The sequence below is a fragment of the Pantherophis guttatus genome, chromosome 2 (assembly GCF_059756535.1).
Source record: "Pantherophis guttatus breed Tessera chromosome 2, ASM5975653v1, whole genome shotgun sequence".
Classification (NCBI taxonomy): Eukaryota; Metazoa; Chordata; class Lepidosauria; order Squamata; family Colubridae; genus Pantherophis; species Pantherophis guttatus.
This window is the reverse complement of record NC_142064.1, coordinates 243,151,246-243,165,545: the sequence shown is the minus strand read 5'-3', so window position 1 is coordinate 243,165,545 and position 14,300 is coordinate 243,151,246. Positions and strand designations below refer to the sequence as shown.

Below are 14,300 nucleotides of genomic sequence, written 5' to 3'. Positions count from 1 at the left end.
CCCACGAAATTTTCCATGCACATGAACATACAAAAATGGAACATTTGTAATGGAGAGCAAAAGATTTCTATAGGTAGAATAGTCATTATGGGGGAAGCAGAATACATTGATCACATCATTCCATTATTTCACAATATATACAGTCTAGATTGGGGATAACAGTTCCAATAGTGAAAAAATTTGTTGAAATTATATTACAAGTATTCTATAGCAGCGGTGAAATCCTCTGAAGTTTGCTACCGGTTCTGTGAGTCTGCTTTGCGCACAGCGCTAATAAAGGAACATTTTGAAGCCTTCCGAGTCTGCAAAGGTAAGTAGAATAGCAAGAGGGTGGGGGGAAAATCCGCTATGCCACACGATTTAGATTAGCTAGAAAGCAGGAAATCTAACGATTCTAGCTAATATAAGTCATGCATCAAAGCTGATCGTCACCCAGCGGATTGTCGGAAATACCGGTTCAACCGAACCGGTAGCATTTCACCCCTGTTCTATAGCCTGTGGAGTCCATGAGGGTCCCTGAGCTTGTTTGCAGACATTTCATTAATATACAACTAGACAACATCAGTGTAATGAAACGTCCTGAAGCAAACAACCAAGCTCAGAGAGCATCAAGGACTCCATAGTTCAACCCGGAGCTATATACACAGTTCAACCCGGAGCTATATATATATATATATATTCTCTCCTATTGAAACTCTATATATGGCTTTTCTGGAATATTATATTTTAACATCCTGTTTCAGAGAAAGAAGCATTCAGAACATGAACTCATCACTAAATATGTTTGCTCTGGATTTATATCAGGTTCCAGAGTGCAAAAAAAAAATAAAAAAATTAATAATCATCATTTTCTCTAGTCTATCTGTCAAATGAAGCAGAAAGAAAAGGGAGCCTTCAGAGAATTATCTCATTTGCTAGCTTTGTCATCAATCTTCTGTCATGAAACAGCAGAAAAAGATGTGCCTTGCTCATCATTCAAGACCCCTTGGAGATTATTAAAAAGAATTAGGCCAATTGGCATTTCAACAATGAGAAACACTGTTTTCAATCAGAAAGAATTCTCAAGCTCAGGGGTGTCAAACTCACATCGTCACAGTGGTGTCACGGGACGTATCAGGATTTTTCCCCCCTTTGCTAAACCAGGTGTGGCCATCACGTGACGCATCTGGCCTATGCACGGGGAGTTTGACAGCCCTGCTGAAGCTTACCTGTCATGGGTCCGTTGTTCATGAAATTAACACAACTCCTTGCCACCTCCCTTTAGTCCAGTGGTTTTTACTTTGCAGTAAAACAAAAACAAAAAAAAGCTACATTCTCAGATCTCAGGCGGATATATTTGTAAAGGGCAACAGACAAACTTCCCCACCTGACACCCTCCAGATGTGGGAGATGATCTGACCATATGAACTCAGGATAAGGAATCTTAACTGATATTGAAAAGTTATAATCTAACATTAGCTTGAGGAAGGTTTGAGCTAGATAACTGGAGGAGTAAGCTTTAATCAGAGTTAGGTCAAGTCAATGGGAAGTACTCCTATTAACTAATTAATTAATTCAGTTTTAGTTGTTGCCTTTGCCGTGTCAATTCTCTGTCTAGAACTTGACACCTATGTTTGGAAAAGTGGTCACCAGTTGACTACCCAAAGCTGAAATGCAGCTGCTAGCATAAATTGTGCCCAGCAGATCCTGATACATTATAGAATGAGAGGTTGGTTAGAAGTGCAAGACCTATTTCATAGACAAAAGCCAGGAAAAGCTCCAGGACCAGACAAGATAACTCCTTCTTCCGTAAAAGTCTGTGCTGACCAATTGGCCCCCATCTTCACCCGTATCTTCAATAAATAGCTAGAGATGTGCTATGTTCCTTCTTGCTTAAAACGCTCTACTATCATCCAGTGCCGAAGAAGCCCACCATCAAGGAACTGAATGACTACACACCAGTTGCTCTAAAATCTGTAGTTATGAAAACCTTTGAAAGGCTAGTGCTGTCCCACTTGAAAACCATCACGGATCTGCTGTTAGACGCCCTGCAATTTGCATACCGAGCAAATAGTTCAACAGATGATGCTGTTAATATGGCTCTGCACTACATCCTACAACATCTTGAATCTCCAAAAACCTACGCAAGAGTCCTCTTTGTAGACTTTAGTTCAGCATTCAACACCATCATTCCAGACATTCTTCTAACTAAGCTAAACCAGCTAGCGGTACCTGAACACACTTGTAACTGGATCATAAGCTTCCTAAGAGACAGGAAGCAGCAGGAGAAGCTAAGCAGAATCACATCAGATACCTGTACAATTAGCACAGGGCCCCCCTAAGGCTGTGTGCTCTTTCCACTTCTCTTCTCTCTATATACCAATGACTGCATCTCAAACGATCCATCTGTTAAACTACTGAAGTTCGCAGATGACATAACAGTGATCGATCTCATTCGAGACAATGATGAATCCGCATACAGACGGGAGGTTGAACAACTAGCCTTGTGGTGTGACTGGAACAATCTGGAACTGGAACACTCAAAACCATAGAAATGGTGGTGGACTTTAGGAGAAACCCTCCCATACTAACATCTCTTACAATACTAGACAACACAGTATCAACAGTAGAGACTTCAAATTTCTAGGTTCTACCATATCTCAAGACCTAAAATGGACACCTAACATCAAAAAGTTATCAAAAAAGCACAACAAAGAATGTTCTTTCTGCACCAACTCAGAAACCTCAAACTGCCCAAGGAACTGCTGATACAGTTCTACAGAGGAATTATTGAGTCTGTCATCTGCACCTCTGTAACTGTCTGGTTTGGTTCTGCAATCCAACAAGAGAGACACAGACTTCAGAGGATAATTAGAACTGCAGAAAAAATTTACAGACCCTTCGCATCCTGGACATAAACTGTTTCAACTCCTACCCTCAAAACGATGCTATAGAGCACTGCACACCAGAATAAATAGACACAAGCACAATTTTTTCCCAAACGCCATCACTCTGCTAACCAAATAATTCCCTCAACACTGTCCAACTATTTACTAAGTCTGCACTACTATTAATCTTATCATCGTTCCTATCATCCATCTCCTCCCACTTACGACTGTAACCTTGTTGCTGGTATCCTTACGATTTATATTGACTGTTTCCTAATATGATCTGATTGCTTATTTGTTCTCTATGACTATTATTAAGTGTTGTACCTTATGATTCTTGATGAATATCTTTCCTTTTATGTACAATGAGAGCATATGCACCAAGACAAATTCCTTGTGTGTCCAATCACACTTGGCCAATAAATTCTATTCTATTCTATTCTATTCTATTCTATTCTATTCTATTCTGTTCTGTTCTGTTCTGTTCTGTTCTGTTCTGTTCTGTTCTGTTCTGTTCTATTCTATTCTATATGTGCAATAAACTTCTCTGAGTAAAATATAATTGAGTTGTTGAGTTGATCGTGATCATTGAGTTACAGAGTTGATCTGAAGCTAACTTTCTAGTGATCCACTGTGACACAGAAGGGTGGGCACCTGAGAAGATTAAGAAATGACTATTTCATACACTGTTAAGCTATGGTTTCCTTACTGTTGAACAACTATTATTAGCTAAGTTTTCATGGCAAACTAAACTGTAATCTATGCATTACAAATCATAATGGCTGAGTTTGCGCAACATGCTAAACCAAAACAAACAAACAAAATCCTCACAATGACTAAGTGTGATATGGGAACTGAATGCATGCTCTTCATTTCTCCCGTTTGGATTAACATGAAGGGATAAATGTCAATGAACTTGGTAAATCTTGAAAATTGTTCTGTCACATCCCTAATCTGTGTTCCTGGCAGACCACACTCTTTGTGAGTCAATGGATCTGGCCCAATTACTAATAGAAATGAGTCACTAATTATTATAATTGTTCATCTTGCAGAATCAATTTTATCCTCACTGCTCTTCAGAGAGACTATCTGCTAAATCCAGTTACTTATATTAATGGGGACATCATTTCTATAATAATAGTAATAATTTCTTTTTACCCAAAGAATGCTGTGAGATTTAATCAAGCACATCCAAATTTGTGACAATGAGAAAACTATCCCCAATAGACTGCAAAAATGAGCCTAAAACTAATTATCCTTTCATTTGCCCACAGTGAGTAATAATTATATGTTTCTTTAAATTGCTTCAAAAGACTAACTAAAGTTTGTACGGACTGGTAAAAACTTGTAATTTTATTTAAAAACAGTATACCAAAATCAAAACAATTATTTACAAATAGGTTTAAGTGGCTGGGCTGTTGCCAATTGTGTTGACCAATTAATTAAACATGTTAGTTTAGCCATCAACATTGTAACAAGTCAACTGTTTGACTATGAAGATTCTCAGTCATCCAGGTCATGGTTGTCCCAAAGGTGCTTTTTCAAGAGGCATACTGGACTTTCTGGCTTTTCTTTGAAGATGTTTCACTTCTCATCCAAGAAGCTTCTTCAGCTCTGACTAGATGGTGAGGAATGCATCCAGTCAGAGCTGAAGAAATTTCTTGGATGAGAAGTGAAACATCTTCAAAGAAAAAACAGAAAGTCCAGTTGCCTCTTGAAAAAGCATCTTTGGGAAAGTCAACTGCTCAGGAAAGTCACTCAACAGTGATAGGCCAGCATATAAATTCAATAAATAAAATGGAAAACAGCTAAATCCAAAAGTTGTAAGTTCAAAAAGTGAACCAAACATCTAGAAATAAGCTTTCATCCCTCATAATAACTAATGATTTCACAAATCAGGGTACAAAGAATCAAGTATTTTTAGATGTTCCATAAATTAAATGAACTTTCCATTAGCAGAAATGTTAATGAATATTTGCCCAACTTTAATTTGTCAGATTCTCTTACTTTCCCCTAAATGGGAGAAAGATTGTTGGCAAGCTCATAAGAACAGGAGACAGATAGTCAAAACAGATGAATAATAATGTTACTACTTCCTCCAGCATATGCAAAGATTTAATACAAATAATGTTAATGGCCATGGTATTATGTTACTTCTTTCTTTGCAGCAAAAGAGAGTTCCAAACCACAATTCAGTCCTGAAATGTTCCAGCGTAGGTTGCACAATAAAGCATTTCTAATTATTTCATTTGGCCAGTATTGTACCTCATATATTAATCTGTTCAGAGCTGAAAGTTTCAGCTGAATCTGGATTTTCCTACAGGCCTAATATGAATTTTAATAATATGAATAGGAACATAACATGAATAGGATTTTTTAAAAAAAAAATCTGAAAGGGGAAACGTAGAAAGGCAAAGGAGAGAATGAAAAAAGGAAGGAAGGAATGAAAGACTATTTAACAAAGTATACCCTGTTTTCCCCAAAATAAGACATCCCCTGATAATAAGCCCAATCGGACTTTTGAGTGCATGGCAATAAGGCCAAGTGCTTATTTCAGAGTTCAAAAAAATATAAGTCAGGGTCTTTTTTTCGGGGAAACATGGAATCAGTATGGTCTTGAATTAAAAAGCTAGTAAATGAATTACTAAGTTTCAAAACAAAGTTCATCACTTTTACATGGGTTCTAAATCGTGATTTGGAACACATTTTTTTATTTATTGGTACTGAAAGATTGAAAAAGATAGTACCACCCTCCATATTTGTGGATAAAGCCTAGACCTGAGTCATAATAACATTTGTTAGCTTACTTATTGAAGTTATTTTATTATTTTGGAGGGAGATGTATCTGAGCTCAGTTTATACCCTTCTGTAAATAATAATGGCTTCTCCATTTCTGTATGATATTCTTATCCACAGTAGATCTGATGCTCAATGGGAAGGGATCCAGTCCAAACTACTTTAATTCTCTGATTCCCTGAATATCAATGTTCAGTCTTGGTGCTTGCCTCTGACAACAGGATGCTTGTCTTTCTCTAAGGTTCTGACATTTCACATACCAATGTATCAATGTACATATCTCTGTAGCATCAAACTTGTGTTTTGGCTCTGGCACATCTATAGCTGGATGTCCTTATGGCATATAAGCACCAAGATTTCTCATACTTAAATTCTGTTCTTGTCTAGTACCTTGTTGGACCTGTTATGACCTCGTGAAAAAGTCTCATTTTCCATGATCATGTTGACATTCTTCTGGTTATGAGTGACTATAAATCATTTGGTTTGGTTTTTTTGGCAGAGAATATACTGACATGGTTTTGGTTTTCTTGACAGAGAATACTGAAGTATGTTGACATTTCCTTCTGTAATAGAACATACTCAGTCTGATCTCTCTTGTATTCTTTTCCCATTGTGGCAGTCCCTTCTGAGAATTTACACTACCAATAGATAGCTCATTATGAATGGGATATTCAATCCCCTTTAAATTGCAAGATAATGCTCCATAAAGGAACTGCAGAAGGATGATTAAAAAAAACTGGAATGAATATCCATCCATCCACCCACCCACCCACCCATCCATCCATCCATCCATGACAATCCACTGCAAAATGGCAATCCCTTTATTGAAAGTTATGGATTATAATCTACCATGCTGGTTCAGTGAAAGTTGGTAATTAAATGTTTTTCTAAGACTAAGAGAAAATAAATTGTCCCCAAGTTGGCTTCTATCCCTAAGGGAGGACAAGGACCTGGGGCTCCTCACTTCCAAACCAGCACCACTATACCACACTGGCCCTCATCCGTAACAGACACATATACACACTAACACACAATTTTAAAAAAATGTTCTATTTTGCTGCAAATCAGGTGTTCCTCATTTTGAAAATTAAGAAGTTGGTGATAGAAGATATTTTGAGGATGAACTAAGAAATAAAGCATTTGAAGGGGATGAAAGTTCAGTTTTTTTGCACCTAGAACAAATACCTATGCTGATCATCTGCTTAAAAAGGACCTGTTCTATTATTCTTAGGAAATGTCTACCCTTTAATTCTACAGGTGGGTTGTACTATTACCCACTATTTCACAATTAGTTCCAATTGGTTAAATTCTCAACAGTCATGGAAAAAAGTAGATAGTATACAATCTGTGCTCTGCTGCCTTGGACTATAATTGTAGTGACCTTCAGCCATCATGATTAGCCAAGTTGGCAAAAGAGGATAGGATAGCCAGGCACTCTCTCACAGCCCTAGGAAGTAGGCAATGGAAGCCACTTCTGAAAATCTTGCCAAGGAAACTGCAGGGACTTATCCCGAAAGTCACCAGGAGTGACACACATATAAACACTGTAACACAAAGTACTGGGTCACTATATTCACAGTAAGTCTGAGTTAACTGAAGGCTGATTTTAATTCAAATTAAACTCACAATCTATTAAGGCTGGTAAGTTTTTGCTAGACCACCATTCTGGTTGACATAACATTATTCAAAAAATAGCATGGAGCAACTTCGAAAGACAATTAAGTCGATTTGCCCGTTTAATTTCCTTGATGTCCATGTAAAATTCAGTTTCTATTAACTTCAACAGAAACATGGTGGCTGTGGTGCTGAAGTTTCTCACTGAAATGTGTGTGCATTTTTTTATATAGCAGAGTGTACGGTGGCACCCACAGGGAATGCAGAGCAGGGCAGAAAGAAAAAAGCAGAGGTACAGCATTGCGATGGAAATCCCACCTCTTTTCTACATGCACTGCAATACTGCATACATGCATGAAAGGGGTGGAGCTTGCAGCATGTTACTACACTACAGCTTTAGTCTATTCTGGCAAATAAAGCAAAATCCTTGCGTCCTCATGATAATGTGTGTTCATATTTCGGGGGGGGGGGAAGACAAGGGTTATTTTTGAAACTGTTTAGAGGCGCCATTGTTCCCGATAGGTGAAATTGTGATATTTATTTTAATAACGTAATTATAGCTTGTCTTGATTCTAATAGCTGAAAGATTTAGCATAAGGATGATTCCCCCCCCTTCTCACCATTATTTGTTCCTAAATTATCCTGCTAGCTAGACATGCTTACTGTCTACTAAGTCCCACTGAATTTAATTGACTCTTGTTCCCAGGTATAAGATAATATATTTAGATGTAGGATTTCTAGTGCTTTTCAGACATTTTGAATGCTGTAACATTTCATGCTCCTTCAATGGAAGGCAGACCAAGATTGTGATAACACAACCTCATTCTTCTATCGTTCTTCAATGCAAATAAGCTATGCCAGTTTTCTCAACCTTGGCAACTTTAAGAGATGTGAACTTTCAACTTCCAGAATTCACCAGGCAGCTGGCTAGAGAATTCTGGGAGTTGAAGCCCACATCTCTAAAGTTGCCAAGGTTGAAAAACATTGATCTATACCATCTAAACAGTATATTATTGAACCACTCATTAAAATCCCCTTCCCCCCACCTCTTAACATAGGTGTTCCCACACAGCTAGTATCACTGGAAATCTCTTTTGGATTGAATATAACAGTATATTATAATTTTTAAAAACCCACCGCCTATTGCTAATCAATAATCAGGGAACTGGAAAATAAAACACTGCTATTTGTAAATAGACTTTTAAAAAAGGATAATGATTGTGTGCAATAAACAGGAGAAATAAAATACAGGAACAATGTGCATTTACAAAGCTATGTCAAAGATCTGGGAAAACAGAAATACCTTCTACCATTTTTCGTCAACTGATAAGAGGGAAAACGTTAATTATGCAGACAGTTGGGTTTCACTTAATCTTGGGCCCTGAGTGCCTATGCATTTCTTCCAGTTGCTAGAAGGATGGTACTTCATCACAATATCCTTCTTCCTTCCCATTAGCTCATAATGGGCAACTTGAATGTAATTGCTTTTGAGTACTAGAAAGCTCAGATGGGCAGAATACCAACTTTCCATCAACTAAATGTCTATGGAGATTCTCAGTCATCCAGGTCATGGCTCTCCCAAAGGTGCTTCTTCAAAAGGCAACTAGATTTTCTTTGTTTATGCTTGAAGATGTTTTGCTTCTCAACTAAGAAGTTTCTTCAGTTCATTTATATTCAAATTGGCTGAATTTGTCTTCATAATAATATGCTCCAATGGAGGGACCCTTCCAAAGAAATGAATAGCTTTCTCAAGCTATGTTATAAATTGAAGAGCAAAGGGAGGCATTTTCTTCTTGCCTAAGAGCCTGGTGGCGCAGCAGACTAATAGCCTGTTATTATCATTCAGCTGCCTGCAATTACTGCTAGTTTGAATCTCGCCAAGGCTCAAGGTTGACTCAGCCTTCCATCCTTTCTAAAGTAGGTAAATTGAGGACCCAGTTTGTGGGGGCAATAAGCTGACTTTGTATAAATATACAAAAAGTATGAAGGCTATTGCTTAACGCATTGTAAGCCACCCTGAGTCTCCGGAGAAGGGCGGCATATAAATCAAATTAAAAAAAAAAAAGTGGGACAGTGATAAATCACTTCATTGGAAGAAATGGTATTGGAATAATCCATTTGTTATTACTTTTAGGAGGCAGGGTTTAACAAGCATTCTTGTTTCCTTTCTGCCCCCCACTGGGATATTGTCATGATGAACAGTGTGTCACTGAATTTGGTTGTGAGCCTCTAAAAGTCACAGAAAAAAAAGGGCTCAGAACAACCTGTGCCCATATATTTCAAATCTTAGCTCTTAGTGGTGAAATCCAATTTTTTTTACTACCGGTTCTGTGGGCGTGGCTTGGTGGGTGTGGCAGGGGAAGGATACTGCAAAATCCCCATTCCCTCCCCACTCCTAGGGGAAGGATATTGCAAAATCTCCATTCCCACCCCACTCTGAGACCAGCCAGAGGTGGTATTTGCCGGTTCTCTGAACTGCTCAAGATTTCTGCTACCGGTTCTCCAGAACCTGTCAGAACCTGCTGGATTTCACCCCTGGCTCCAGGGAATTTGGTTTCAATTAGGATTTAGCATTTAGTTTTTGTCATGTATCACATAGTTGGAAAAATCCTTCCTTCCTCCCTCCTTACATTTTTCAAAGGTAACCTTTACTTCACAGTTGGCTTCTGAATAGCAGCAAAATATTTTCTGAGCAGAGTAATAATGGAATTGCTATTATGGGTTGGAGAGGCCATCTTCTTTCTAAACATGCTTATTCCTTGCTCTCTTGCTGACCATTTCTTCTTCTTCTTCCTCCTCCTCCTCCTCCATTCTTTTTCTATGAGTGGGATTGAAACATCTATGGCTTCTTTGAATCGATGCAAAAAGGAGACCCATCAGTGGTTGGCGTTGGCTTTAGCTGATCTCTGCCAAAAGCAATGGTGCCAGCATCTAGACTACGGACCCAGCTAGGTGCCTACATATATCTGCCAAGGAGTTACTGCATGCTTGACAGAAACAAATGCCAGGGCCTGTCATGTACTTTTAAAACACAACCGTTTCAACCGCTAGCCTACAGGCGCACATCACCTTAAACAATATAATGCAACGGTATATTGACAGGCCCTATCATGTTTTGGGTTCTGCACACAAAAAATAGTGTTTTGTTTCACATCAAGGGCTGAGACTTTCCCACTTCAAAACCAGCCAACTGGCAGCAAAAGGTGGCATTTCTAAACGGCTCCCTTACCGATGTGCTGAGCACAGGTGTCACAATACTCTGCATATAAGGACTCGAAGCAGTTGCAGCAATACGGACGCCCTTCCTTCATGATGTACCGCTGGCCGCCCAGCACAGTTTCACATTCAAAACAGCAAAAGTGCTTCATGTGCCAATGCCTTCCTTCAGCTTCTGTGCATTCGTCAGCAAAGATAATCTGTAAAAACCAAAAGGAGAACTCAGGATTTGTTTATATGTATTGAATTGAACTGAATTGAATTGAACAGAATACTCTAAGCGTGATTAGACACACAAGGAATTTGTTTCCGGTACAGAAGCTCTCAGTGTACGTGCAAAGCAACATAATAACAATAATAATGTCAATTGCATAACGCGGCTTTACTTGGAACAGCTTCCATCCTGCGACGATATCTGTAACACCATCAAACATCCAGATCTCCTACCCAAGGTCCTTGGTAAGGACTCGATAGGCAGACAAAATGCCAAACCCAGTCTGAACATCTGACTGACTGTGCAATGAATAATAATAATAATAATAATAATAATAATAATAATGATGATGATGATGATGATGATGATAATAATAATAATAATGTGTTTCCCCAAAAATAAGACCCTGCCTTATATTTTTTTGAACCCCGAAATAAGTGCTTGGCCTTGTTTTTGGAGAGGTCTTATTATTTTGGAGCACATGGAGGAAACCAGAGGAAATGGCAGGGATTGGCTGCGCATGCGTTTAAATATTTTCGGGGGGGGGAGGGCTCATTTTAGCACATTCGCTCAAAAGCCCGATTGGCCTTATTATCAGGGGATGTCTTATTTTTGGGGAAACAGGGTAATAATGTTCTTGGTTGATACCTAGGATGCTGATAGTAACCCATATCAACCATTAGCACCAGTCAATGGTATTTATAATGCATTTTTGAATGTTCAGTTGACTGAGTTTCATGTTTAATGAATAAAGTATATAATAATAATAATACCACCAATAAAAGGGGGGAGTAAAATGATAATAGGGATAAATAACAATACCACAGCCACACTATATGGATGTATATCTAGGTATTAGACACCACTGTGAGAATTAAGTGTTCAGCAGAGCGACGGCATGAGGGAAAAAATTGTCCTTGTGTCCAGTTGTTTTGGTATGCAATGTCCTAGAGCGCTCTCCCGAGGGGAAGAGTTGAAACTCAGCCCTCCTTCTGACCTGCGCAATATACAAGTTTTCTATGGAAGGCAGGCTGGTTGCAATTGTTCTTTCTGCAGTTCTAACTATCTGTTGGAGTCTGCATCTGTCCTGTTTGGTTGCTGTACCAAACTGGACAATTAGAGAAGTACAAATAACTGATTTAATAATTACTCTGTAAAACAGTTATCAAATGTATTATTTTGCTTCTGCAGGCCTTGCTCTCCTGCCATCTATCTGGCTTGTTTCTTTTTTCACAGTAGGGCTGCCTCAAGACCCTTCTGCCTCGGCTTCTTGATACAGCAAATTCTTTTGCTGCCTCTGCAGCATAAACAGATCACATAGTTGCTGTGGAAATGGCTATATATGGTTCCAGGATAACATGTAACTTGAAATGGCACATTCCTTGTTTAACAAATGGAACATAGAAAGAGGAAAACATGCTCCTGTAATAAGAGAAGACCAAGATGGACTTCCCAGGATACAAGCCCTGACTGTGGTTAGGGCTTATACATCTCCAAAGCGGGGGGGGGGGGGGCGGCAGTGGAGAGGGAGGGAGAGAAGGGGGACTCAAGCATTTGCAACTGCAGGCTAATGAGGACCACTGCTGTGTGATTAATAGGGCACTGTGTTTTGAAAGGAGAAATTCAAGATCAAATGTCAAAACCAGAGAGCTTTCTCTGATTTAATCCTTTTGCATAGTTTTAATTCTAAACTTGGCCCTTGCTTAATGTCAGCACACAACTCCATATGATAAAGAGCATTTTGCATTACATGCATTTTTTCTCAATGAAACTACCACCAATGGTTACTACTTGTGATGATTACATGTAAGCTTGTATACCTCGATTGCTGGGTATTGAGGTGTTTAGAGATGTCTATTTGATCAACAAAAGAAACAGGAGGCTGCACCTTCTCGAGAAGAAATGGTGAACTGAAGATGGCCCCGTTAAAAAAGGGATTTGATGACCACAAGGGAATGAAGAGCTGGAGACTACACCTGCTTGTTGATAATTCCTCTCTAGATAAGGACAGGATTTAAGGTCACCCACAAGTGCTCCAGACAGCTGTTGAGAGGAGACTGCATGATTGTGATCTCTGGCCATTTAGAGAGAATGAGGGAGTAGCCATCTTGCTGAAACTGCCGTTGGCACCTTTGAAAATACATTAAGTTTGCATACTTCCTTTTCCGCTTTTGGAAATTGCTTGTTAACTGATTTTCAGGTAAATCACTTAACCATCAACCTTTAGTGCAGAGGTCTTCAAACTTGGCAGCTTTTAAGACTCGTGGACTTCAACTCCCAGAATTCTCCAGCCAGCACGAGTCTTAAAGCTGCCAAGTTTGAAGACCTCTGCTTTAGTGTAATAAATTTTAAATATAAGTTTAAGGATTTAAATTATTGGGAGGTAGGGTGGAATAAATAGCAAAAGGATGATTAAAACTTTGATCTTAAAAAGTTACAAATGAGCTAAGGGTCCAGATAAATTTGAAATAAGAATTTTTGAATAAATTTGAAATAATTAATTACAAAGAATCCTTCTTGTAGGAAAATGCTTTTGTTTTGGAATTTTTTAAAAGTATGACTTTAAAACTTGTCAGTAGAGGGAACTCAAAGGAATTAATGATTACAATTAAAGAAGAACATTCAAACTTGACTTACAAATTCAGAATGAAGCAAAATATTTTAATATTGGAGATACTGATAGATATTTTTGAACAGTGGACTCAGAAGTTAATTTTCAGACTGTCTACCTCTATAGATAGATTGTGTTCAAAAGATGTTATAGAAGACAAACTGACAATAGTAAGACTGATTTCACAGTGGATTTCTGTTAAGAATGACATGGATATTACACTGGACAAACTAAAGAATGTTTAATAATGGAAAGTGATATATAACTAACAAGAGAGTGACGTGGATAATTTTTCTATCCTGGATTTACAAGAGCTTTGTTAAAGCTTCAAAGAATTTTGTGAAACAGGACAAAGAAAAAAAAATTAAAATAAATTGAATACTATGACATTTGAAAGGAGTAAAGATCAGGATTATAAAAAGTAAAAAGAAGAAATATAAAGTTGGCCTATATGTTCAAAGCTAATATACGTATGCTCTTATCTATTGTAATCCTTAATAAACTTTTATTGACATCAGAACTGAAAATGATGAGGCTGAATGGATTTATTTATAGATAAGAGGTAAGATATAGGAAGAATAAGTTATCTGATTTATTTTTTTTAGAAAAAGTGATAAATTACTAAAATTGTTTATACTTGTGATGAAGGGAGGTCATTACTTTTCTTTATCACATTCTTATTTTTTCTTTCTTTTCTATTTTTCTTTCTTTTTTTCTTTTCTGCACCTTCTATTTTTTTTTCTTTTTTAGTTTGTATTCATTTTTACTGTTGTAATTGTAACTTTTAATACAACTACTATATAAAAAAGAAAGAAACAGGAGGCTGCCTAGATAATCTTCTGTCCTGATTCAGGACAGCTCATAATTTAAAAATGCAGAATGTCTACCTCAGGAGACAGATGCTGCATTCAACCATGGGAAATAGATTCCTAAATGCCAGGAGATGGGAACAAGTATAAATACAACATTTGAGAATACAAAG

General features: G+C 37.9%; 1 protein-coding gene across 7 annotated transcripts in view; it reads right to left on the bottom strand.

The window, feature by feature from the left end:
• Positions 1 to 14,300, bottom strand: part of PRICKLE2 (prickle planar cell polarity protein 2) — a 362,678-nt gene that overhangs the window by 47,291 nt on the left and 301,087 nt on the right. For all 7 annotated transcript variants that reach the window (XM_034440643.3, XM_034440647.3, XM_034440646.3 and 4 more), the window contains one exon: positions 10,507 to 10,693. In XM_034440643.3, the coding sequence (XP_034296534.2) occupies positions 10,507 to 10,693 (187 nt within the window). The remainder of the gene's footprint in view (positions 1 to 10,506; positions 10,694 to 14,300) is intronic.